The sequence below is a fragment of the Colias croceus genome, chromosome 11 (assembly GCF_905220415.1).
Source record: "Colias croceus chromosome 11, ilColCroc2.1".
NCBI lineage: Eukaryota > Metazoa > Arthropoda > Insecta > Lepidoptera > Pieridae > Colias > Colias croceus.
The window spans coordinates 9,916,157-9,943,844 of record NC_059547.1 but is presented as its reverse complement, the minus strand read 5'-3'; the positions used below and the strand labels follow the sequence as shown (position 1 = coordinate 9,943,844).

General features: G+C 31.1%; 1 protein-coding gene across 2 annotated transcripts in view; it reads left to right on the top strand.

Moving 5' to 3' along the window:
- LOC123695799 (putative uncharacterized protein DDB_G0286901) overlaps nucleotides 1-27,688 on the top strand; it is a 102,431-nt gene that overhangs the window by 14,299 nt on the left and 60,444 nt on the right. Inside the window, exons 2-3 of one of the 2 annotated variants that reach the window (XM_045641727.1) lie at nucleotides 9,514-9,722; nucleotides 10,196-10,342. In XM_045641727.1, the coding sequence (XP_045497683.1) occupies nucleotides 9,580-9,722; nucleotides 10,196-10,342 (290 nt within the window). In that variant the 5' untranslated portion in view covers nucleotides 9,514-9,579. Of the gene's footprint in view, nucleotides 1-9,513; nucleotides 9,723-10,195; nucleotides 10,343-18,332; nucleotides 18,473-27,688 lie in introns of those variants that run through there. The other variant, XM_045641732.1, reaches the window with a different exon arrangement.

The window sequence follows — 27,688 nt, the reverse complement described above, 5'->3', positions numbered from 1 at the left end:
TGGGCTATCCAACACCGAAATAATTTAATTATTATTAATTTTTATTTTAAAATTCTTTAGTTCCTGAGATTAGCGCGTTCAAACAAACAAACAAACTCTTCAGCTTTATAATATAAGTATAGGTTTTAAATGTATGGGTTTTGTCTTTTTAATTGACTGCTGTTAAATAAAACATATTCACATACTATCTGATGATTACCCGAAGCGAATGGACAGACATAATATTAACACAATATTAATGTACATAATATAGTTAAATAAAAAAGAGCGTGTATGCCGAGCACGAGAAGTCAGAAGTGAAACTTCTTTGGCAAGATTCAAACATAACAAATCTTCGCCTTACTCCATGACGTGACGGTAGTGTTATGACGCGACTTAAAAATTTAACGCGCCTGAGGAAGTTTCACTTCAAAATTACATAGGTATTATGTGTATTATGTGTTTAGGTCGTGGGCTATATCAAGCAATCAACAAACATGTATTATAAAACCTTACATAAATAGTACACTTAAATAACATTTCTTTTTAGATTTATCGTAAAATTATTATTCATTCATGTATTATTAATTCTTTTCATAATCACGCTAGTGTTTCGTAAATAACACAAAACGGTCATACAATCATGTATTTAACACAAGTGATAACTGCGTTAAAAACAACCGACTTCAAAGTTGCACTTGCAACATTTACAAATACATACAAAAATGCTCATAAAATAAAAACTACTGGGCCTATCCGAATATAATTTTTATGGGACCAATTATTTGACACCATCCCGCATCGAACAAAAAAAGAATCACGTAAATCGGTTCAGAAACCTCGGAGTAATCGGGTTACATACATAAAAAAACATACCGGCCGAATTGATAACCTCCTCCTTTTTTTAAGTAGGTTAAAAATGGGTGTAACCAGCACTTAATCTGACGTTAGTACAAATTAATATTATGTTGTTGTTTTACTTTTCAGCTTTAGTAAAATATGAGATTAATATGTTATTAGTATTTTATCGAGTGGTATTATTATTTAAATTAATAAAATGGTAGAGTCTGGGAGCTTTTGATTTTTTTATTTCTGATAACTGGTGGTCAAAATTTAATTCAAATTCTTCTCACCTTTGTCATTGAACGATGTTAAACTATCTTTCTTCAGTTAAACATAAATATTATATTCACCATGGAGGATCATACGTGCAGGGATATGTGTATGTGACATGATACACCTATTGTATAACAATAAGATGCAGATAACTTTGCCCCGCGGTTGAAACCGCGGGGCGCGGACTAAGACAAAAGAACATGCAAAAAACTTATGAGATAAAATTTATTTTACTTTTTATATTTTTATATTACAGCCAAAGCAATGCAAATTGTTATTGTAGTAGACAGACAGACGTTAAAACCTTTTATATGAGTATTTACATACCTAATTAACTATAAATTCAGGAGGACCTTAATAAAAGTTGACCGCCTCCTTGGTACAGTGGTTGACGCGTGAGCGTAGAACCAAGGGGTCCTGGGTTCGATTCCCGGTGGAGACGAAGAAAAAAAAAATGTCTCGGTCTGGTAGGATACAGAAGGCTGATCACCTACTTGTCCCTAAAGAAAATCGATCAGTGAAACAGATGTATGCAAAATGCATCTGCCCCTTACCCCACTAGGCCACTAGGGGACACGGGACTTGACTTTTAATAAAAATAAAGACAAAATCGCGTGTACCAACTAGTTTAACATATGCAAACGTATCGCTATGGTAATCGGCAAGACATTCCCGTTACCCGATACCACTGTTAGTTAACTGTTATAATATATTCAATTAATTCTAACTTTTACATTTTATTCGTCTTTTTACAGCGCTAGTTGTATTGATTTTGATTTTAAACACACACTTTTCAAAACACATGCAAATACGAATGTATACATATTATTCATCATCATCATCATCATCATCAGCCCATATACGTTCCCACTGTTGGGACACGGGCCTCCTATGAGGGTACAGGCCATAATCCACCACGCTGGCCAAGTGCGGGTTGGCATACATATTATTGAATCTATCGATTCTAATATTATAAAGAAGAGATTGTTACTTCGCTTGAACACGTTAATCTCAGGAACCACGGGTCTGATTTGAAAAATTATTAAACGGTTAGATAGTCCATTTATTGAGGAAAGGCTAGATAAGTATACATTATGAAATACGCTAAGGATAGTAGGAGCAGAGTAATCCGGGTAAAACGGCGGCGAATAGCTAGTATTGAATAATTAAAGAAACGAAAATTTTATCGATTTTAAATTTATTTTGATTTTGTTACTATACCTATATAAAATCTTCACAACGTTTTTAGTTTCTTTAGCTTTTAATTATTATTTTTAAATTGTTATTATTTAAGCCTTGTTTTAGTGTGTAGATAAGCCAACAAATAATTTCGAATCTATATTAAAACTTTTAAACGGAGCCTCATTGCCGCTATAAAATAAATTAACAGCTATGTATCAATCATTGATAATATTCATTGATTACTGGTATTTTTGACTGATTTCCAATATAATGTATGTTACATTTATTTTTTTTTAGTTTTTATTTAGTTTCTAAATGTATGTTACATTTAGAAACTATGCCACAGAACTCATAAGTCATTAGTATAGCTAGTTGGTTGGTTGGTTTTATAGCTCCATCTTTATATTATTTTTATGAAAAACTACATAGTATAAATCAAAGTCACTTTCTCTGTCCCTATGTCCCTTTGTATACTTAAATCTTTCAAACTACGCAACGGATTTTGATGCGTTTTTTTTAAATATAGAGTGATTCAAGACGAAGTTTTTAGTACATAGGTAGGTATATTGTTTATTAGATTTTAGTAAAAGCGGGCGCAGCCGCGGGCGGTAAGCTAGTTCATAATATTCCAGTCACTATCGATTTATTATTAAAATAAATACTAATTCTTCTATGAATGAACAGATAACTCACTGCAGAAGACAGACCAACAAACTTTCGGATTGAAAAAAAAATCTACATACATAAATGTTCATGTTCATCATCATCACAATGTTCATCACCTAACGTTCAGTAAAATCCTATCTAAGTACTGCGTTTAATATCAATGCTATATTTCCGTCACTGTAGTTTTAAACAAATATATTTAGATTTTCCAATACTCCAGTTTCCAGACGATTTTCTAGTTTTATTTCGTTCTAGATAATATTGCGAAATATTAAAAATTCATACGCCGTCAAAGTCAATAAATATTTTTCGGTTGAAGCGCGGTAAAGTTCAATTTTTAATATATTCACGTCACAAAGGGATGAAATTCACAAAGGATTATCGTAGGGATGGATTGGGCTAGAATATTACATTTTAGTATGTTTTGTTTAATCTCTCTTTTGTGTTATACAATCTTTTGAGGGTTAGAGGCACAGATATACACTAGGTTAGAGGTACTAAATTGGATTTTACACTTGTGATTCAGTTGTAAAAACTTGGATCCAGTGTTTGTTTTTATGTAGGTACCTATACCTATGTGTTTTTAAAGTTACACATTTCTTTGAATAGATAGTTAGTGGTATTGTTAAATGATGATGTATCTTTAGTCTGTTTATTGAGAGCTTTTTTAGTGATGGTTTTCAATTTATTTTTAATATTATACATTATGTACTTTAAAATCGTTAAAAATTCAGTTTTAACTAAGTATATTATGGTATTGGAATCCTTGAAACTATCTAAAGAAGTAGGTACTTTAAGTTACTTTGCCAATTTTTTTAATTCTTTTAACTTTTAAATCGATATAACACTAATTTCCCCTCTATATAATAAAGGGATCAACTATACTCGATAAAATTAATGTTCAGCAAATACTCCTTTCTTGGAAGTCGGTTAAAATCAATTACACTCAATGCAACTGTGTATTAAGTGTTGCATATATTGTTACACATCATTAATTTATAATCATATTGGACGTAGAAAGTAAAATATGTCCGTAAAATTAAAACCCGTTTGAAAGTAGCATGAGGAATATATTCTTTCAAATCATTCGCATAAAATAATTAATGAATTGATCTCGTATCCATACTACAATTAGCATGAAATTTGGTAAATATATATTTTGATACCCGAGAAAGGATATAGGATAGCTTTTATCCCGGATATCCCAAGGGAACGGGAATTATGCGGGTTTTCTTTGACTGCGCGGGCGTTGCCGCGGGTAAAAAGCTAGTAATATTATAAATGCGAAAGTAACTCTGTCTGTCTGTCTGTTACTCAATCACGCCTTAACTACTGAACCAATTTGCATGAAATTTGGTATAGAGAAATCCCACGGGAACGGGAACTACCTATGCGGGTTTTTCTTTGACTGCGCGGGCGATGCCGCGGGTGGAAAGCTAGTTTCTTATAATTTGAAGCTGTAATTTAACTACTCGTCAAACTAAGTAATCTGTATAATTAATTAGGATCTTTTTAAAGATTAATTTCTCAGAGGATTTTTATGAATGGCGATATTTAAGTGATCTTCAATATTTACTTATTTATTACAAGTAAATAAATAATGCAAATGAAAAAGTCATCTGCGCAATTAATTGCTTGAGCTTTTAATAAACTATTGTAGTATAAAATAATAGTAGACGACAATGCATACTGTCCTTGATTTATAAACGGTATCACATTACTAAATATCTAACACTTTAGTATAACACTTAGTTACTTGCATAACATAATATATTATTATATTTAATTAAGGTTTAAGGTTTAAAGACATTTATTCCCATTAAGACATAAAGTCACTTACATGAGAAACTTAAATTTTAAACATAGGTATTTATAAAAAATATCATTCGTTAGATAAAAATTTAGAGTAAGTTACATACTATAAACATAAGTTTAGGTTAGGTACTCATTCATTGCATTCAAAGTTTGAGCGTGTGGTCTTCCAGGATGTGTTTCGCTAATTGTTTTTTGAATACAATGAATGAGTTTACACTTTTTAATTTGCTTGGCAATCCGTTATAGAAACGTGCTCCTTCGTATGTTGCCGTTCGCCTTCCATAATTCGTTCGGATCTTCGGGAGGGCAAGATAGCTAGCTCGTCTATTAGGATAGTGGCGATTTGATGTTGAGAATATTATATTTGTATTTATGTTTTTATGTAGCGCTTTGTGGATGAACATACACGTATTATAAAAGTATAATTGTTTTAAATTCATTATTTTAGTATCGTCGTAGATTTTATTTGTAGAAGTTAAAAAAGGATATTTAAAAATGGTTTTAATAATTTTATTTTGTAAAATTTGTAGTGGCGCTAATTTATTTTTGTAAGCGCTACCCCATACTTCTATTAAATACATTAGGTGAGGTTTGACTAACGTGTTGTAGATGGTGTGGCGTAATTTATGAGGAATGCAAGAAGTGATATTACGCAGAGATCTAAGAAGTGCTGATAATTTATTTTTTAGGTGGTCGATGTGATAATTCCATTTTAGAGAGCTGTCGATTCGCAAACCTAGGTATTTCTCGTGGGTTTTATGTTCTAATACAACACCATTAATTTTAAGTGGAGCGTGTGGTGGAATAATTTTGTTCTGAGCTTTGAATTTAATATAACACGTTTTAGATATATTTATTGTTAGTAGATTGTATTGAAACCATTTATTTAATTTATTTAAATCATTTTGTGCTTGCTTTATCATGTCATGTATAGAGGGACCAAAATAAAACAGACAGGTGTCATCCGCATAAAGTGTTAGATGACCATTTAGTTTTAAATCTTGTAAATTATTAATATAAATTAAAAAAAGCAATGGGCCTAAAATCGAACCTTGTGGTATGCCACACGTAATTGGTAAGGGAATGCTATTGTAGTTATCTATTTTAACGATTTGTGATCGATTTTTTAAATATGATTTCAGCATGTCTAGTGCTTTACCAGTAATGTTAATGGATGCTAATTTCTTTATTAAAAGTTCGTGAGAAACGGTATCGAAGGCCTTTTGTAGGTCAATAAATACTCCCAAAACTAAATTTTTTGCGTCAATGTTCTGTTTTATTTTAGTAGTCAGGTCTATAGTCGCTGACAGAGTGTTACTTTTTGGCTTAAAACCGTATTGACGCACTGAAATAAAATTAAATGAGTCTAAATATTTTTCTAATCTCGTGTGTAAAATTTTCTCTAATATTTTTGACAACACTGGCAACACCGAAATTGGCCTATAGTTACCAGGTTCAAATTTTGAACCACTCTTATAGATAGGAGTTACCTTCGCTATTTTCAACGAATCCGGAAAACGTCCTTGACTTATAGCTTGGTTGAAACAATCGCTTAAGGTATGATTTAATTTTTCTTTAATGCATTTAATTGCTTTTGTGGTAATACCATCAAGACCTGTACTACAGTTTGAATTAAGGTTATTTATAATTTTTAAAATTTCATTAGGTGTACACGGATGAAAAGTGGATAATTCGTACTTTTTGATGGTGATTTAGGTAAGGTTGAGGAAGAGTTGGTTTGATATTGTAGGGGTATTAAATTTGCTAGACGAGATCCTATTGTAGAAAAATATTGATTAAATATCTGGCATATTTCATTTGGCTCGGTAATATATTCAGAATTTATAAGTAATTTAGTAGGTAAAGTACATTTTACAGTTTTGTTAGTAGCTAATTTATTTACTAAAGTCCATAATTTCTTGGGTTTTTTTATATTCCTTGTAAATTCTTGGTAATAATAAGAATCTTTTGTGTCTTGAATAAATTTTTTTACCTTTATTTTTTGAGTGTTAAATTTTATTTGAAGGTTTTTATTTTTAGGGTTGTTTTTTAGTTGAGACCATAATAAATTTCTTTCGTTAATTTCTGTTAAAATTGCTTTGTTTATCCAGTCTTTTCGGGGCAGATTTAGAAATTTAGTTTTAGTAATCTTACTTTTATCTATAATAGATTTAATTTTATTTTCTAATATTGTATAATCTTTATTTATTTCAGTATCAACTATGGAGTCAGACAGGGATGATAATCTTTCGTAATTAATTGCTTTATATTGAGTTTTAACACTTTTTGGGGGTAAATATTTTTTTAATTCTACGTATATGTGCTTATGGTCGGAAATACATGAGTTTATTATTGCGAAATGAAAATTATCATTTTGAAGGTTCGTACTTACATGGTCAATGATAGATTTTTTTGAGGAGTCTCTTGTGCTGTATTTTTTAGTTAGTTTATTGAGTAATATATGTCCATTACACTTAAGAGTATATTTGTATAGTTTGGTATTTTTATCTTTTGTTAACAAGTCGATATTAAAATCTCCAAAAATAATAGCTCTGTGCCTTTGTTGTAATTGCGATTCATACATTTCAAGGAATTTTTGACAGTTAGTATAGCCCGGTTTATAGATAACGCCTACATCAATTTTACATCGTTCTAAACTTATCCATAAGTAATTGTTCCCTTCCTCGTATCGTGATTCAATAAGATTGTGTTTTAAATCGTTGTGGATGTATGCTGAGACTCCACCTCCTCTTGCGTCAGTCCGGTAGTTAAAATAATGTGTGTAATTATCAATATTTAATTCTGAAGCTTGCGCATCAGAATTTATCCAAGTTTCAGTAATTAGAATTACGTGGATAGGTTTTATTAATGAGCTCAGGATACATTTTACTTCATCTAGTTTACCTTTTTTTCTTATGCTTCGCGCATTGAAGTATATAAATCTAAGCCTGGATCGGGAGAGTTGCAAATTTTCATAGCTGTCTAGTATTTCGTAGGAGTTGATATTTTGGTTGTTTGTCTTTAAATTTATTTCTAGTTTTTTGACATAATTTTCTTTATAGTAGGCATTCCGTTAACGTATTTTATTGTGAGATCTGTTTCTCCTTCACCAATGCGACGGTTTAGTTCATCCTGTAAACTTTTAAGATATTTTTCCTGAGCTGGCGTTTGATCACTAAAAGCTTTAATATTGTTGGGTAGTTTATTTTTGTTACGTAGGATTATTTTAGCAGATTCAATTGTGTCATAGCAAACCTTTATTCTACGATTTTTCCCCGGTGAATACTTGCCAATTCTATATATCTTTACTGGCTTCGGTAGGTCTGAACTTATTAGCGAGGTAATTTTTAAAATTTCGTAGTTGTCTTTAGATATCCTCTCCTCTGAGTTATGATGAGATGTCGATTCTGGGAAACCAGCAAAAATTACATTTTTTTCGCGGCTTTTTCTGTCTCGTAGTTCCTTGATTAAGTGTTCATTTATATGTAGTTGATTTTTAGACGTAAAACCCGATGGATTGGATGACTGATTTATTGATTGAAGATTTAACTCCAGTGATTTTATTTTACTCTCACCCTGGTTGATCTGGGATTCTAATTGAGAAATAGTACTCTTCAATATGTTTTGTTCAGTAATTATCATACATGCTGATGACTTAATTTCATTGATTTGATTCGTATTTTGGCGAATTAAATTCAAGGATTGTTCGTTGGACGATTTAATTTCGGTAATTTGTGTTTTTACCTCAGAAATGTTTTCATGAATTTTGTTTATTATTTGTTCGTTTGAGCAAACATATTTTTCAAGTAATGTACTAATACGGCTCAACTCCGAGCGAATATCCTTCATATCATCACTACATCTGCAATCTTGTTCTAGCGGTTGTTTCCGTTTTCTGTAAGTGATTTGAGTATCAGTTGGCGTAGAACTCGTTGAAAACGAACTTAGCTTCGATAGATCGGGATGCGATCCACCGGCAGTACCCACTGCACCACTGCTGGTTAAACGTGTTGGCGATCTGCGTACACTCATATTTACTCCGCAATGGATAATTTGTGCACGAATATGAGTCGTTCTACGGTGCGTGCAGGACAAAAAATTGCAATTGTCTTGCTCCCGCTTGAAACGCTCGCTGTGTTTCGAACGTAAATTGAAATGATATAAATACCAAACACTAATTATGCAACTTGAATTCTTATTATCATGTAAATAATTATTAAAATCGCAAAGCACTTTATAGTAAAAAGTAATACACGTCTATTCTGATTCACTAACGAACGACGACTTAATTAAAATGTATCAACTAACATCGTCAATACACACAGGATACCTACAATCGTTGATTTATACATATAAAAAATTAAACAATTGCCGCTAATTGCTTCTGATATACTTACTTGTATTGTAAAATTAAAAATTGTGCGCATTAAATAATATATAACTTTAACTAAGTATAAATTGTAGGTACTCAATTTTCTAAATAAATGATTAATCTAAATAAAAACAATTCTAAAATAGAGTTTTCATCACAATTTCATAAATAAGTTTAGCTAAAGGTCTATTAATTTTAATGAGCAAGAGTAGGTACTACTTAGCTTAATAAGTCGTTTAATTGAGAGCCTAGTCTCATAACTGTTTATAACTTAAAATTAATTAAATTTTTAACGTCATTATAAACATCTGTTTAAGATAGTTTAACTATGAATTCTAAAAACAAAATAAGACATAATAAAAATAATCAATTATCAATTACAGAACACGTGCCGCATCGACGGTCACCATACGAATGAGATGATTTTCTGAAGTACCAACACTACCAACATGGGTAGCGCGATCAGTAGTGCCAACAGCAAGAAACGGAAGCCTCCGCAGAACGCTGAGTCGTCGAGAGTGCTGTTCCTTCTGTATTTGATACACAGGACCTGGAATGTTCTAGTGGAACATGTGGACTCGAAGAGTGCTAGGTATGTTTGATAGTAGCTAAGTTTTACCCTTCTAGGTGAAGTATGTTTGTTAGCTAAGCAGTGCCTGCTACGTGTTATTATCTATCGATAAATAACTGGGTTGTCTGGGAGAAATCGCTTTAAGCGATAAGACAAGGTTCTTATGTAAATTTTTAATCGTGTTTATGTATAATGAAGCATTTTTCATTTCGTTTTATAAAATTGATAGAGCTACTTCCAATTTTAATAAAGGAAAGAGTTTCCCTCTATAGAATAAGCAATTAATACTGAAAAAATAGGTAGAGTGCAATGATTGATGATTTAAGCATATAATAAATACCTACCTATTGATTTTCCAAAACCAATTCAAAAATTATTAGATGTTTCATTATCATAAGGTTATAAGAATATTTAAAATCGCTAAAATCATGCCATAAATTTCCAATTCAGCCCAATTCGCATCAAAACTTTGACACATTGACACACAATTCCAGATGGCGCAGCAACACGGTGCCCAGTTCCGAAGAGTTGGGTCGCAGGTTCGACTCGATCAGCTTGGGAGACTCCGACCTTGGATCCTGCTACTCCACCTGCAGCTGCAGCTACTGCAGGCTACGGGAGTGCGCCCATGATTGTGTGAGGTGAGTGGTCAATCAATCAATCGGTTATCAATCAATCGGTCATCAATCAATCGGTCATCAATCAATCAATCGATTATCAATCAATCAATCGATTATCAATGAATCGGTCACCAATCAATCAATCGGTTATCAATCAATCAATCGGTTATTAATCAATCAATCGGTTATCAATCAATCAATCAGTGTTAAACAAAATATAACCTAATGATCGCGATAAGGACGCATTTTGTAGTATAATATTATGACCCTTTTTTCTGGATTTAAAGAATTGATTAAAAATAAATAAAATATCATACTTACATATAAATGCAAAAGTATAAGTACTTAGTCGTATTAAAAAAAAAGTTTATTATATGTATGTACAATAATTTTATTAATACCGTTATTATTTTCTTTACAGGTAAGTGGCGTGATGGACACACGAGCATCATATTATTTAAAATTTCAACAACCAACAATCGACCTGAAATACCTGTAACTGGTCACTACGGTCACTACGCAAAAATGTAAATAAAGTTCGCTACAATTTTCTTCTCAAGATTAGATCATCAGGATAGGAGAAAATACTATGTGTGTTGTGTATTTCATCAAAAATAAGAGCAATTATTATTAATTAACTAATCAGAAATATATTGCACATAGAATATTCTTAGTGAACAAATTACTTAAAAAAAACTAAATAAGCCTTCTAACTTGCTTCTAACATTTAAAGCAACATCAGTAAGTGAATAAAATCAGATATTTTAAATGAAATTCTGAAATCTGAAATGAAATAGAATTTAATCTGGAAACTGGAGATTATCAAAGGGCTAGTTGAAATCTCTAAAAGATTGATACAGTAATACGAATAATTGGATTTGTAGGTAGTGTTTGAGTTTCGGGGATTTGATAAAACTCATCCATTTTTCAACGTGAAACATGAATTTCTGTTTGCAACGTGACTCTGTTATTTTACGTGTTTTAATTAAAGTTAAATTATCGAAACAATAATTACTTTAAAAAAAATGATACAACCTACCTCTTTGTTTTAATATGTTTATAATGCTGTATTTGATTACTTAATTGTTTTTTATTGGTTATACAAGGGTTATACATATTGCTCTACAATCTACGTCATGATTGATTTTCGTTTTAATAGTTCGGGCTACTACCAAGAATTTTATTTCAATACAAAGACGAAATTAATTGTGAGTTAAGACTGTGTTTATTTGTATGAATTTATCTATAATACCTAATATAGGCAAAGATTACGCATTTTTCCACCACTACTTACGAGTTATGTATATATTATAATATCGATTTTATTATAAGCGTAGAAAGTTACGTTTATTACAACACAATCACTTCACACCTATACTAATATTATAAAGCTGAAGAGTTTGTTTGTTTGTTTGAACGCACTAATCTCAGGAACTACTGGTCCGATTTGAAAAATTCTTTCGGTGTTAGATAGCCTATTTATCGAGGAAGGCTTTAGGCTTTATATCATCACGCTAAGACCAACAGGAGCGGAACAATGCGGGTGAAACCGCGGGGAACAGCTAGTAATAAATAATAAGCGAAGTGGAAACAACCATATTAATATGTACATAGATATCATCGTTACGGAACACTCCAAATACATACGACAATACCTACTATTACTCCTCATGTTCTACCTGTGCTTGATTGCAATACTTATTGACGATGTTTAAAGTTCAAAGTCCATCTAGGTCTCAATGAAACGCCATAAAAAGTACTTTTAATTAAACCTGTACACACATACCCAATTACTGTCAACTCAAACTAAGCTTTGAAAGCTTTTAGACCACCTCTTCGTTCTTTTTATTCTGCTGCGAGCTTTCGTTGGACTGTGGTGGTCAACATTTTATCAGAGAATGTATTTGTGTTGTAATAAAATTGTAAATCTTAAGTTTTTGAAGTGAAACTTCTTTATGCGCGTTGAGAGTAAAATTTCAGGTCGCGTCATGTCAATACCGTCACGGCATGGAGTAAGGCGACGATATTGGTATCTTTGAATCTTGCCAAAGAAGGACACACGCTCTATTTTTAACTAATATTTAAAAATCATATATGGAAGATTTCGATAGGTTATTCCAAAAACTGGATTACTTAAAGTCTTCAAAATAGACAGAGTCAACAAAGTTAAGAACAGAAAAATGTCAAAATTTATCTTTAATAGTTGTAGGTAGTACAAAAAGTAATAACTAATACTTAACTAGTATTATGATTAAATTAAATAGGTACGTGATGTATTGATTCAGTATTTGCTATCTTAAGTTCCTGTATATTTTTAAACTTCACATTCAATAAAATCAATATGATTTATAACTTCAATAAAATCTGAACTTTAAATTAAATTTTATTTTTAAGAAAATGTTGGCAACCCCGGATAAAAGTTGGTAACCGTTTGATAGTGGTTGTTGAGATAACGATGTCTTACTACCCCGACTCGGCACTCACTGAGTTAGAACTTCGATGAAATTTGGATGAAAACATAATGTTTGTAAAAACGACTGATTATAATTATAATAGGCCCTTTTCATAATGGGCAGCGTTGGCCGATTTGAGACAATCAGGATATCTGGGCGTCATTGCAGATGTTTATACATAATCGCCGTAATGGCGGAAATATCAATGATCGTTTTGTTGGGCCAACGCTAAAAATAGAAATTTAAATAAATAAAAATAAAAGAGGGCCCATAACGAAAAATAAAGTGTTAAATAATAAATTACAAGTAAATAATACGGATCGCAATTTGTTTACATACTGCAATCTCGAGAGACTATAATTTATCAGTGTTTAATATTTTCGGTGACATTATTATATTCTTTATTATACAAGTACCATAAATAAGGTATAATTGACACAGTAAAATAATATTTTGTAAGTAAATTATTTACGCTTATTGTATAAGAAAATCAAATCGATCTTCAGTACAAAACCAATTTTTTTTAATAAATCTAATAAAACCTTGCAAAAATTTTCGCTCTAAAAAGCATGATACTGTGCCAACTGGACTCAATATTATTTAGGATAGCTTACACTATAACTAGTGAATGATAAAAGTTAATAGTAATTATTAGTAATAGATATTTTCAAACGACTTCAAAAAAAGGAAGAAGTTCTCAGCTCGACTGTACTTTCAATTTTTTTAGTGTTATAAAACTTTCAACTGCGGATTAACTGATTTTCGATGATTCTCTTTTTAATCGAAAGTTATGTCCCATTCTAATTTTGTAAAGTTCTGACTATTTAGTCAGAACTCTACGAGAAAAAAAGACAAAAATTCTTAAAACTATATTTTTTGGATCGATTATAGATCACGCCCATTAAATTCAACCAATGATAATGACTTTTCTACGATTTTATTATATGTTTAGATAATCATCATCATATCATTCATTCGTTAAGAATGTAATACCTACACCCATTTTTTTGTAAATTCACTTTAAATATAGGTACTCCAGTAAGCGCTGACCTTTATCTTCAATTTCTGACCAAGCACTAAAGCACTGTATTTTTAATAGAAAACATTTAAGACGTTTAACTTCAAAAGCAGTGGAAATCATCTGAATGCGAATATGCAAATATTTTTTAACGAACCTCTTTAAGATTTAACAACCAAAAACTATGCTTATGTTTTTTCCAATCTGTCTAACAAATTTTTTTCAGCCATGTTTCTACTATAACTATTTTCTACAGCTTGACAACAGCTATTCTCTTTTATAAACTTTCTTTAAACCACGGCATTTAGGTATTTTCATTTTAAAAGTAAGTAGGTAGTTAATGTATTTTTTTTTTATTTGAAACATAATATTATATTATAGTAGGATATTCGGTTATCACTGTGCTTACCCAATTTATTGTTATTGTTGAGAATAATTCTAGATGTTTATAGTACTGACCAAGAAAACACTCAGAGAAATAAAATGTGTGTCGAGCCAATCGGACTTGGAAAATCACTTAAGCACTTACTTAAATGAGAAAGTTAGCTTCACAAACAATAATTAATGTGGAAAGCCTAGCAGCTAAGTAAACCTACTGTTAAACCTAGATTTCGAAAAACAGTTTCTTATGGTTATACCTATTTCTTATTCTAAGAAAAACATCTAATAGTCTAGAGATAAAAGATAAATAGATTAAAGTCTATGTGACTCAGTAATAACCTAGCTTTAGTTTTTAAATCAGTCCATTTTTTGTGTCTAAAACTTTACAAACATACATATGTATGTTTGTAAAGTTTTAGTTTAGTTATAGCTACACAGTGTATATGTCGTGGTCATATCGTAGATTTGATCATTTCATGATATGAGTGGCCATTTCACGAAATGGTCGCATATCGTGAAATGGCCAACATAGTTTGATCAGATCGTAAAATCGTCAACGTTTCACGATTTGGTCATCCACATTTGGCCAGATCGTATAAAATATAAAGAGTCCATAAAATATTAAAAAAATTCAGAATAACTATATTCTAAAAACTTGTTTAATGTCATTTAAGTTAGTGCCGCGGCAGCGGCCGGCGAATGCCAGAAGCGAATCGTTTTTGCAATAAAAACAATTAGGTTAGGTTAGGTTACACTTTGATAAACAACGCACGAGCCGAGCGAGCAAAGCGAGCGTGCCGCGACAGCGGCCGGCGAGTGCCAGAAGCGGATCGCTTTTTAAAAAACAAACAATTATATAATAATATAGTAGTAGTTTCTTAAATTATTTTATTTAAGTCGCATTTTTTCTTAAATACATATAAGATATCCACATTTTCCATAGTACTCGTACCTCTTCGTCGTAAATTATTTGCTATGACTTTCTTCATAATATTGTTATTAAACGAATTATGAAGTTTTTAACTGCGAATAATTTAATTTTCGCCAGCGGCCGCCATCTTATCACATAAACACAGAGCTTACAGCGCCTCTACCAACGATTAATGTAACTATTTTACGATATGATCAAATAATTTTGGTCATTTCATGAAAAAACCGTGCGTTAATTGGCCATATCGTGAAACGATTTCTTATCATTGATCTGCCCAAACCACATCATGATGTGGCCAAACTAAATTGGCCATTTCACGATATGCGACCATTTCGTGAAATGGCCACTCATATCATGAAATGATCAAATCTACGATATGACCACGACATATATACACTGTGTAGCTATAACTACGTAGGACAAAAAACAATTGAAAATAGAAATTAGGAAGGATATTCATTTTCTACTATGTTTAAAAGTAAGTAATAGAAAAATTCATAGATAGTTTTATAGCATTCAAGGCATTTCAAGGACAACATGAAAAAAATAAAGAATAGATTTGAGATCATTATAGTCTTGCAATAAACATTTTATTGCCCTGCCATCTATTGACAAAGATGAAAACTACGTTGCTGCAGTATAGCAAGTTTACATATTTAAAACGTGTAGTTGTTAATCTTATTATATAGATGGCGCTGTAACTAAAATTTAGTTTAGTTTAATATATATATATATATATAATTATTAATATAATATAATATCAATTCTACTAAAAAAATGTGTCATAAGTTGGTAGGTAGTAAAAATTCATAGAGCCTGATAGTTTTATAGCATTCAAGGACAACATGAAAAAATATAAAGAATAGATTTCAATAAACCTTTTATTGCCCTGCCATCTATTGACAAAGACGGAAACTACGTTGCTGCAGTAGCAAGTTTACATTTAAAACGTGTAGTTACTAGAATTGTTAATCTTGATAGATAGATAGCGCTGTAACTAAATATACAGACACATTTTTTTGGTAGTTGATATTATATTATATTTAGTTAACCAAACCCAAATATGTGATAAAAAAAATTTCTGTCTGTCTGTCTGTATGTGAAGGCATCACGTGAAAACGAACGGTTCGATTTCGATGAAACTTAGTATAATTATTCCTTGTTATCCTGGGCATAAAATAGGATACTTTTTATCCCGGAAAAACACGTAAAAAAAAAATAAATCTTAATTTTTCTTAATGTTTCCGCGCGAACGGAGTCGCGGGCGGAAGCTAATATAATATAATAAATAATAAAGAATTCTTACATACGAACAGTTGTCGCTAACAATAGTAATAGATATTTTTATTATTTATAATCCATATTTTTAGTGATTAGTTACTACCTATCAAATACTTAAAAATTAAAAGTAGGTACCTACTGTTATAGTGTTAGGAAAATTAGCATAACTATATATTTTATACAATACTTTGGTCTATGATGACCATTCCTTAGAACTTAAATGTTAAGTTTCTAATTAAAAACTAGTTGCAAGAAGCAGCTGCGTAGATGCACCTGTCACATTATGCAATGCCTACACGTACATAAATAACAACTTATCTTTTTACCCTATTATATAAGATAAAAATAGACAATGGTTCATTTGGTATAGAATATCGATGTACATATTGTATGTATCCATATAAAATTATAATGTATTATACCTAATATAGAACATGGGTCTGACAAAATTATACCTACATTTCTTAAACACGCATAGAAGTCCATGTACATAATTATTATTTATTATGTTATATATTATACCTAGGTATTTTATTAATATTAAACTTTATGATAGAACTAGCTTTCCGCCCGCGGCTTCGCCCGCGTTTTCAAAGAAAAACCCGCACAGTTCCCGTTCCCGTGGTATTTCCGGGATAAAACCTATCCAAGTTACCCTCTATATGTGTGCTAAATTTCATTCAAATCCATTCAGTAGTTTTTACGTGAAAGAGTAACAAACATCCATACATCCATACAAACTTTCGCCTTTATAATACCTAGTAGGATTACAATAATAATTGTACTCGCACCAGTTTATAATAAGTGATAATTATTATTTATTACACAATGAAAATATTAAATAACTAATCAAAGGTTTATTTTATATTTTATACATAATATTGTGTAATTAATATGTAGTTTCGTTCGAGCGAGTAAATAAGGTGAGTGTCCGTATTCCGTCTCTGTACAACAGTAGCCGCCTTTAATAATACGGGCTTATTCTGTTTCACTTACTTTAATGGGGAAACAATATTGTTGTATTAAAATTTTAATACACTTCTATACATTAATGATTTTATCCCTACTTAAAATTATTTAAATTATCTATACTTTAAATTAATACTTTAAATTATTTTACTACAGTTTAAATTATTTTATACATTCAATTTTGTTTGTTTGTTATAAGTAAGTCAGTGTTTTGATTTACTTTATCAATTGTTGCATTATTGAAAACGTCGCATTTAGATAAGGATTTACTGAATTTATCGATGGCAAGTGCTGTGCTGTTTAGTATTTATGTAATATCTGTAACTTAACAAACAAAATTTCCTACCATTCTAAAACTTACAAGTGAAATAGCTTGTAATTTAACTAAAATTTTTTGTAAGAATTTATACGTATTAGCCATTAGGACTTTTTGATTTTGTGCAGCTATTTACGAAAACGGTGATAGAAACAAATAAACAGCAAAATTTACATGTAGTTACTACATCTGATTTACCAAATTATTAGACTATATCTACCACAGAGTACTAAATAGTTGATATTTATTTATTTAATACTTTAAATTGCACACAAAATAAAATGATATAGGTACTGAAAAAATATAAAAAAAGACGTGTGGCACTCGGGGACTGCCGCGGTAAAGCTATTGCATAGCATGCCTTCAAGCCACACCTCCGAGCCCGTTGGAGTGGGGAGCGTGAGGTTTTTTCGTTACGGAATTTCTCGATTCGGTCCCCGCGCTCAAGGCCCGTGATAAAAGTTATGCAATAGCTTAATAAAATGTATAAATTGCGGGCTTATCGCTATGTAGCGATTTTTTTTTCCCGACTAGGTACTTGATGGTACTATACCTGTACGACAACGATCTAAATGCGATCCAAAAACGACATCGACTTCAGAATACAGCCTCGCTCTTGAAAACTCAAGTTCACTGTTGAATGCATTTTGCCAAGACGAAGACGCCTAGTCGAGTTTCAACCGTGGAAGTGAAAGGTTGTATTCGTACGTTTTATGAACTGTTTGTTATATTGACAATGTTTGTTTTTGTGTGTTTGTGATTGTGAGATTTGTGGTCATTATTTTGTGCAGCATTTCTTTAGGTAAGTGTTTTTTGTTTTTTGTGGTTCATGGAATCTGAAAATATTAATTGTTTGAAATTTGAGTTAATTAGTGTAAAAAGTAAATAAAAATGTTAATCTTACTTTTTGATAGACGATGATATTTAATATTTATAAAAATGTAAATTTACAAGTGTAAGATTTTTTTTCTTATTGTGGCCGTTTTGCTACCTAGGTACCTATTACACATTTTATTAATGTGTCACGTCATTTATTATAACCCGTCTCGATTTATACCTACTATAATAAACTAAATAGTTTGCGTAACTTTGTATTAACGAATATTTACACATTCTTATTTAAATAATGCAGTTTAAAGCTAATAATTATAGAATAAAATAAAAATTAAAAACCCAGTGTAGCTGCAATAAATTAAAGATACCTAGGTACGATCCATATGAAGATTTCCAAAATCCTGCTTTCTAATCTTTCTATTTATTTGGTTATTATGTAAGTATTTGAATATTTATTATAAATAATATTTAATATATAGTTATTAAATGAGAAAATACCTACTAGCATTCGTCCCGACTTTGTCTGTACTCGCTCTCAGGAGTGCTAGCTAAGTACCTATTATTAAACTAATTGAGTAGGTAGGTAGGTACATATAGCAAGATATAATAAGTACCTATGTATAAGAGACGTTACTAGGAAAAGACATAATATGCAAAAACTTGTAAGTTACCTAGGTAGGTACTAGGTATTTATTGAGCCGCTACATAGGCATGTACCTACCTAGGACTAATTTTGGTAAAGTAATCAACTGCTCAAAAACTACAGTAAAATGATATACCTACCTAGGTATAAAAGTATTTATCGATGTCTCGGAAATAGGTAAGTATACCTAATCTTCATAATTTTTAGATATTTTATAATATGGCTTTTATTTAGTTAGGTACCTAGGTATGTTTAGAGTTTAATAACTTTCTCGCGCCATCAATAGGTATTCTATTACAAACTACGTAGGTACCTATACAAAGGTGACGGCTTTTAATTCCTCCGAGGCTTTACAATTTTTTACCAACATAGGTACCTACTGCTACTGCCGAGAGGTTTGAATTTGGAACGTGAATAACTATTTTTTTCTTTCCAAATGATGACCATGATCCACGACCAAAAAGGTTGAACGAAACTTTTATACCTAGGTAGGTACCTAAAAAGATGCTGGTCGGTAAGAATATCTCGCGGGCTGTTATAAAAAAGTTCTTTATTAAAAAAAAAGTTATAATTCGAAAATCGAATTTCAAAAAAAAAAAAATCTATGTTCAATCTATCGTTGTGCTAAAACTATTTTTGCAAATACTATTTTTATATCTTATGTAATTTACATAATCTATGGACAAAAATTAAAAAGCGCACTCGTTTATGGCTATAATTTTTCCCGCCTGCTATCAAGACGTCAGGTCCGTATTTTAAATCGATAAAATCTTGAAATAGATACTATAATAAAACGATTTTATATGGATAACCGAAGAATGAAGACTTGGATAAGCCAATTAATTGTAGCCTTAGAGGAATCCTATTATGAATACTCGTTTGGAAGATACCTATGTAAGTACCTACCTTAATTACATAATACACATTAATTTATTTTCACTAGTGTTTTGTTTTGTTTTCTACTTTTTTCAACAATCTAGGTACATACAGTGCGTAGGTACACAATAAGTTTGCCGCTTCCTAACTATTCTATATTATAGTAATTACTAATTAGTATTCCTTTATTACCTAACTATACTGTTTTAGTAAAAATATTTCATACATTATACCAAAGAATAATAACTAGTAGCTGGCTAATTATACTTACTTTCAAAATCAATAAAAAAAAAGAAAAATAATAAAACGAGCTTATGTAGTTAAAAAGCTTCTGTATTAAAATGTAGTTAAAAAGCCGCCTTTATTAAAATTGTTGTCTAGTGTCAGCTATGGTGGTGATAAGTCATTAATAAGCCAAGTTTTCAAACATCTGAATAAATTATTTATGACTTAATTTAAGTTTAACGTGGATAACGTTAATTGACTATAAAAGTGGCCATTAAATCAGACTTTAGTACGCAATGGTTTATAGTTTATAACGTATCATTTGAGTCCCTATGATGAATTTTAATAGAAAATACATGGTATATTGCGTGTGCTTATTACATTAATATTTCAATAAACTAGGTATATTAAAATTTAACACCCGTGGTACATATTTCGCAATAAAAGGTAGCCTATGTTCTTTCTCAGGGTCTAAAGATTGTCTGTGCCAAATTTCATCAAAATCGGTCCAGTAGTTTATGCGTGAAAACCATACATACATAATTACAAACCTTTCCTCTTTATAATATTAGTATAGATAGATTATATTTATAAACCTACATGGGTATTTCCTACCCACTGATGTGGTCCTAGTTGCATTTTATATTTAAAGTATTGTATAAAATTTAGTAAATTTTAGTGTGAGGAAAAAAAGGTATCTTCATAATAGTATTTTCGAGGAACCAGCTCTTAATTTTTGTACCTTCGTTTATCGTAAATAAAATTGTTTCTGTAACAAATGCTCTCGGTGCACGGTGGTCCAATTAAAGATATATCATGCCACAGATAATATAATAGGTACTACACTAACGGTAAACGTCTCACAAATACATTATTTTGTATACATTTATACGTTAATTAGCATATAGTGCCGGATTTCCGTTGAGAAATAGTTTAACTGTTATATATAAAGTATCTTGAGAAATATGCCCTTATAACAATTACGTATTCCGGTATATTATATAAAATTTAAGTAATTTACAGACGGTACATAATATATTGTATTGTACAAACTTGTACATGTAATATTATCATGTATTATTGACTATTGTCCTACCGTATAGAGTATAGGTAATGGGTATAAAGGATATAACATACAGTGATCACGTAAATATCCAACGGTGAAAGGATATTCGAAAATTGAAATTGTTCCAGCAGTTTATGTGATATGGCGTTCAAAGAAACAAAGGTAGGTAAAGATTCGTACCTACATTCATTCGGCTGTGCCCCGGGGTAAAAATTTCCCTCATTTCAATCCTATTCAAAAATGAAGCCTATTTCATGGTCTGAGTATTGACTCTACGACGATTTTCATTTCAAATTTCAGCAAATTTGGTGTTGTGGTTTAGCCGTTACCTATATATACAGACACAGATTTCAAGATTAATAGATATAGAAAACAGACATGGACAATCACGGAATCATAACTTATATATAATCTATTGCCAATTGTAATTATATAAACACTATACTTAATATAGAATAACATTGAATATTTCTTTTTTCTCTTTATTCTTGTAAGACATTAGTCTCCGTAACAATAAATATGCGGTAGGAATAACTACGCAAAAGCCACTGTTCCTAACGATTAGCTAAACCCGTTTCCCATGTAAAAGAAATATTTATTCTCTGTTTATTTTTTTGTACTAGAGGTATATTTAGAATATTTCTGCATTGCGTCCAGTAAGACGACATTGGAGAGATGCTATCTGAAATTACTTGAAACTGGTTGGAAGATGTAATCGTGTACGGTGTAACTATTCCTACTGGAAGTAATATCTTATGTAGAATTAAAAAGTAATATGTTAACCAAAGTCCAAAATCTTGTTCGTGATAGTATTGGCCTTGTCGAAACGAAATTAACAGGTAGGTATTGCAATAATTTTGTAATTTTGATAGTTTATACCTATTTCTTCCCATGTAAAATACCTAGGTATATGCGTCTGCACTAAATATCATGTTTTTTAAGTGCCAAAAGTGTCGTATCGAGATAAAACCAAAAGTTATTTTAGTAATTGCCTTGTCAAAGCCCTCGCAAATGTTTATATATAATTGTTCCTGAAAAAAAAACACAATGTTTTATACCACGTCAAGTAGAAATTCTCAAAGTGTGAAAATTAGAGGTGTCTTCTCGGAAAAAGTCAATTTTAATATTGTATGTTTTTGATCAAACAGAAGATTTTATTTCATTGAAGCAATTACGTTTAAAGTTTTCCCCTTTACATCATCCAATTTAATACTAAAAGGGACGTAACAGTAAATGTTATAAGTTATGCCCTGAATGTCGGTATGTTCGCTAAGAAAGTCGATAATACCCTCAAAGAATGTTAGATATTGCTCTTATAAGTTGTCAGTCGAGATCATGAATAATATGATCACGGCTTACGACCGCAGCTTTATAGGCAGGGAAAGCCGGTATTTTTCCCATATTGCTCAAACTTGGCGAATTAATATTTTTTTAAGGTCATTAACTGAGAATAAACTATAAAAATGTGAATACATAGTTAGTGTATATTATGACTAGATTTCCGCCCGCGGCTTCGCCCGCGTTTGCAAAGGAAAACCCGCATATTTCCCGTTCCCGTGGGATTTCCGGGGTAAAAACTATCCTATGTGTTAATCCAAGTTACCCTCTATATGTGTGCTAAATTTTATTGTAATCGGTTCAGTAGTTTTTACGTGAAAGAGTAACAAACATCCATACATCCATACAAACTTTCGCATTTATAATATTAGTAGGATATACCTACATAATATGAATATCAATGAAGCATCGTCTCCAAAGGTAACATTTTAATACATTATAACAAACTCTTTAATTTAAACTAGTACACTAACTTTTCTGTTTAAGTAAGCAAGTAAAAGTGGCAACTTGGAAATACTTAGCACTTGTCAGTGAGTAAATAGAACTGATTTCAATTCATTTTTATGGCGTTTTCACTAATCAATACTATGATTTTACAAGTATTGAGAGCATGGTAGATATTCCAGTTTATCGTATTTTGAAAGACAAAATAAATTCACTTTTTAGGTACATGCTTTTTACACGCTGTTTAAGCTTGTAGCTTCACCTGTATATGTTTGTATATTATTATGTTTATGTGTTATTGTCTCCTTAAGAGTAGATTCTGACCTACTTTAAACGAACAGATTTGTGAAAATAAAATATTTCACGACTTTATGCGTGTTTTTCAGGTTTTTTACTACCTACATTAATTATTTTTACCAACAATTCTTCTAAACAACTTAGTCCACAACTTATATCCAATGTTGCATACAATACGATTATTTTTAATATTCGTAAATGTAGCATATACAATGTCTATTTCAAATAGCCATTCTATATGTTATTCCATTAGGCGAAAACATAGCACCTCGTAAAGCACGGTACCCGCTTGACCGTTATCGACAACTCGGTCAACGCCGCGCGCCGTGTAGGCTGTTTTTGGCGCGTAATGATTTAGAAAGAGTAAAGACTATAGAGATTTACTATTTAGTGTCTTTCTATTATATTATCTGTGATAGATTTAGAGGAATTTATAACATGGTCTGCGTAGGCGTGTAGTGTGTTGTTACGTTTACAATATGCAACCAAACACAGGGAAATAGTAACATTTTGTGATAAAAATAATAATTAACATAGGTAAAAAACACTTATTGTATTGCCATCAATCTTTGATAAGTGTACAAAGTTTGAATTCCGTCCGTTTAAAGTGCGTATCGAGTCTAAAGTTGGTTACATACAAACATAGGTACAGGTGAAGGTGAAGCTAATAAAAGCGTGTAAAAACGTTATATAGCTCATTATATATATTTCATATTATTATCTTACTCATTGTGAAGTCAACTTAATAGGTTCCTCTCTGACAATACACATTTTAAATGTACGCTCAATTAAAATGATTAGGTACTTACACTTTGTAAATAAAAGAAAAACAATATCCCATCATCTCACATTCATCAAGACGATTTGCAGTCGACTTGCGTCTTACATCTATTGATAGGATCTTAGCAATTATTTCTTATAGCTAAATGATATAAAATGCAGCTGCTATTGAAAATACCACATAAATAACAACTTACACTATTAGAATACACCCATTTGTAAGCAATACACGCAAGATGCAAGAAAAAAGGTTTCCTTGGTTGAAGTTTAAGATAGTAATTAAACTTTATTGCGCGATATTTTTATTGAAATTTTAGTTAAAAATATCCTTATTATAATATTTGTAGGAATTACAAATAGATCATCAGTAATTTAAGTACATAATAGATAAATTTATTTTTGCAAAATTGAAACGCACGTTTAATGAAGATGTGTTTTGAATTTGAGAACAAAATATAAAGGATTGATGATTTTAATAATTTTATTATTAATAGCTTGAAATTTTTACCATTATACCTAACTGCATGGTTAAGCTAGGCGTTTTAATTTTTGTCTGTGTCGGTCTTCCTTAAAACTTATTAAAAACGACTACAAACGACTTCCAAAAAGCGGTGTTTTGGAAAGGTTAGCTAAGTTTTCCACCTAAATTACCATACTTTATAATTTTCAATGCTGATAATTATAATAATAAGTGATAGATAACACATCTAAATCATCATTCGATAAACATGAACAAAAATGTTGTCAAAGCTTGGTCTTTGACAAGTTTCCAGAAAAATGCATAGATTGTAGGATAGTAGTGATAAATTCCTAAACCACTGGATGTTTACGCTTCACTAGATCTCGTTTACCTTTTAACAGTAACTATAGCCTTACCGCTGACTTGCTCTGCTGGACACCGCAACCAATTAGATGGTAACAGCATTTATACTATGGTAATAGTATAATTAATCGGAAATTATGTACTTTCTATTGACAGATAGAAAATGGGGATTACGTTTTGTTTATTAGCTATAGAGTAACATTATAATTTAATTATTTGTTACCATTTTTGGGTATGGGTGTCGAAAATGTTTTGCCGCGATAAAAACGAATGAGTTGTTTTCTTTTAAAACGTGCAATAAAGTACTCTAGACGTAGTATAAAATTTTAAGGTAAAAATTTTACTAAAGTACCGCCAGTAAAATGATATTTATCATAGAGAACCAAGGCTCTTAGATACCAAGATGAAATTTCCTTGCACTAATCATTGTACGAAGCTGCAAGAAGTCATTACGAGTCACAATTAATTAAAATGCAAATATCAAGTTATTATAAATGTCTTAAACATGTTCCAAGTTAAATATAAACTTAGATAAGTGAGATAACATTCCCGGGTAATGCTTCTGTTAGGTGGTACTTAAGTTTTTATACCGGGCTTAGGTTTAACTGAAGACGTTTTACATCTAGATAGGAATTACTAGAATATAAACCGGTGGAATAGTAATGTAAATGGAGATGAAGATAAGGTTTAGTTTTATTGTGAACTTTTTGGAAAATAACGTTGTATAGGTTATTGAACTTGCCTTGAGGGTAATGAAGTAGGTACCTATGTAAAATGTAAATATGTAGGTAGGTATAATAAATAATATTTTGTTTTATGGAAGTTGTTATTCGTGATATTTTAAAAATCTATGAGAATATATTGTGTTTTCGCGTAGAATATCACATTTATATTAGCTTTTAATAATAACTAGGAAAATGGGCATGTTCCAAAATAATAAGAATTAAAAGTCATTTCCGATCCTACCTGAATCAAGAAATAAATTGAATTTTCTCTTCATATTGGAATCATATGAAATATAAGCCGTACCTATGATTGCAAGTACACAACTACACACATCTACATTCATAAAACATATTGCTATCAGAATTCAGAATGTTGATTTGAGATTTATGAACCGTTATGAATTTATAGAGGCACTAGTTCAGCTCGTAGTAGTTTTACATGCATGATATTGGAGTAAAAAACTTAGACCGTAAGTATATTATCTATACATATAATAAATCTGTAGAAGGGTCAATTCTGTACATTGAAAATATTGAAAAAATAAATAGCAGGGGGTGTTACTGGATCGATACCAAACCCAAATATGTGATTAAAAAAATTTTTGTCTGTCTGTCTGTCTGTCTGTCTGTATGTGAAGGCATCACGTGAAAACTAGCGGTTCGATTTCGATGAAACTTGGTATAATTATACCTTATTATCCTGGGCGTAAAATAGGATACTTTTTATCCTGGAAAAATACGTAGAAAAAAATTAATCTTAATTTTTCAGTTTTATCCATAGACGTTGTTCCGTAGAACCGCGAACACACGTTGCGTATTATTATAGGCCTAGCCGTATTTGGGAATTGGGTCCAATAGATATTTATAAGATGTTATTGACAGAGGTACTCAAAATGGAGAAATAACCATCCACGCGAAGACCGACATCCGCGCGGACGGAGTCGCGGGCGGAAGCTAGTTATATATAAGATACTTACCTAAGTTTTTTATCCAAATAGTAAAACGCCTGTTAGGTCATAATTCGAAAAACAAAGTATTTTTTGCATGAAAGTGTTCCTAATAAGTAAACATAATATCATCTACTTAATACTTGCCACAAAAATTATCCCAACTTAGCTTATTCTGAAGTCTATTCCACACCTTTGTAAAAAATCTCATTTATTTTTGCGTAAAAACAGAACATATTAATATGTCGTACTACTTTTATAGGGGTTTAATTACTAAAAGAGTTAAGTACTAAGCTCGATATAAATAAGGCTTAATAATAATATTATGTCTAGATCTAGAAACTGGTTCAATTATCTCCAGAGACACTGCCTTTGAAGTCACAGTCACCGCCACAGGACTAAAATTATAAACCGGTTTTGATAAACAAATTATAATAAACAATGTGCGTGTTTACATGTTTTTTAATGCAAATATATATTTCTGCTATATATATAAGTGAAAGTATATTGGAAGATTATTATTGATCACGCGAAACAGATTTAGAAATTTGTTAAAATGATTCGTAGAGCGATGAATTCAGTCTGTTATTTTGTAGAACTAGGTCCATACTTATATTATCAACTAGCTTTCCGCCCGCGTCTTCTCCCGCATTGTCAAACTTCACAAATTATAAGTACTTTCCTTTTGAATCATTCTATCAGACGGCGGAAAGCAACTTTGTATTATATTCTAGGTAGGTTTAGTGATGCGGTAGACTGTATCATGTATGTCTGGTATGGTTTGACGGCAAAACCACAACACCGATTTGGATAAGGTTGAGAATGAAAATGCACTTTCAAAAATAAGCTACTTTTTTACAAATAAACCTCTGCATGGTGTTTTGTCCGAGAGAAAAACCAGTGGAGCTAGGAGTAACTAGTTCAAACATATTGTTCTTTCTTGTTTTTTTTTACTAAAATCTTTCTTTGATAAACAAAGTTTTACAGTTAGTCTTACGTCACTTTATAGTCTATAACTGA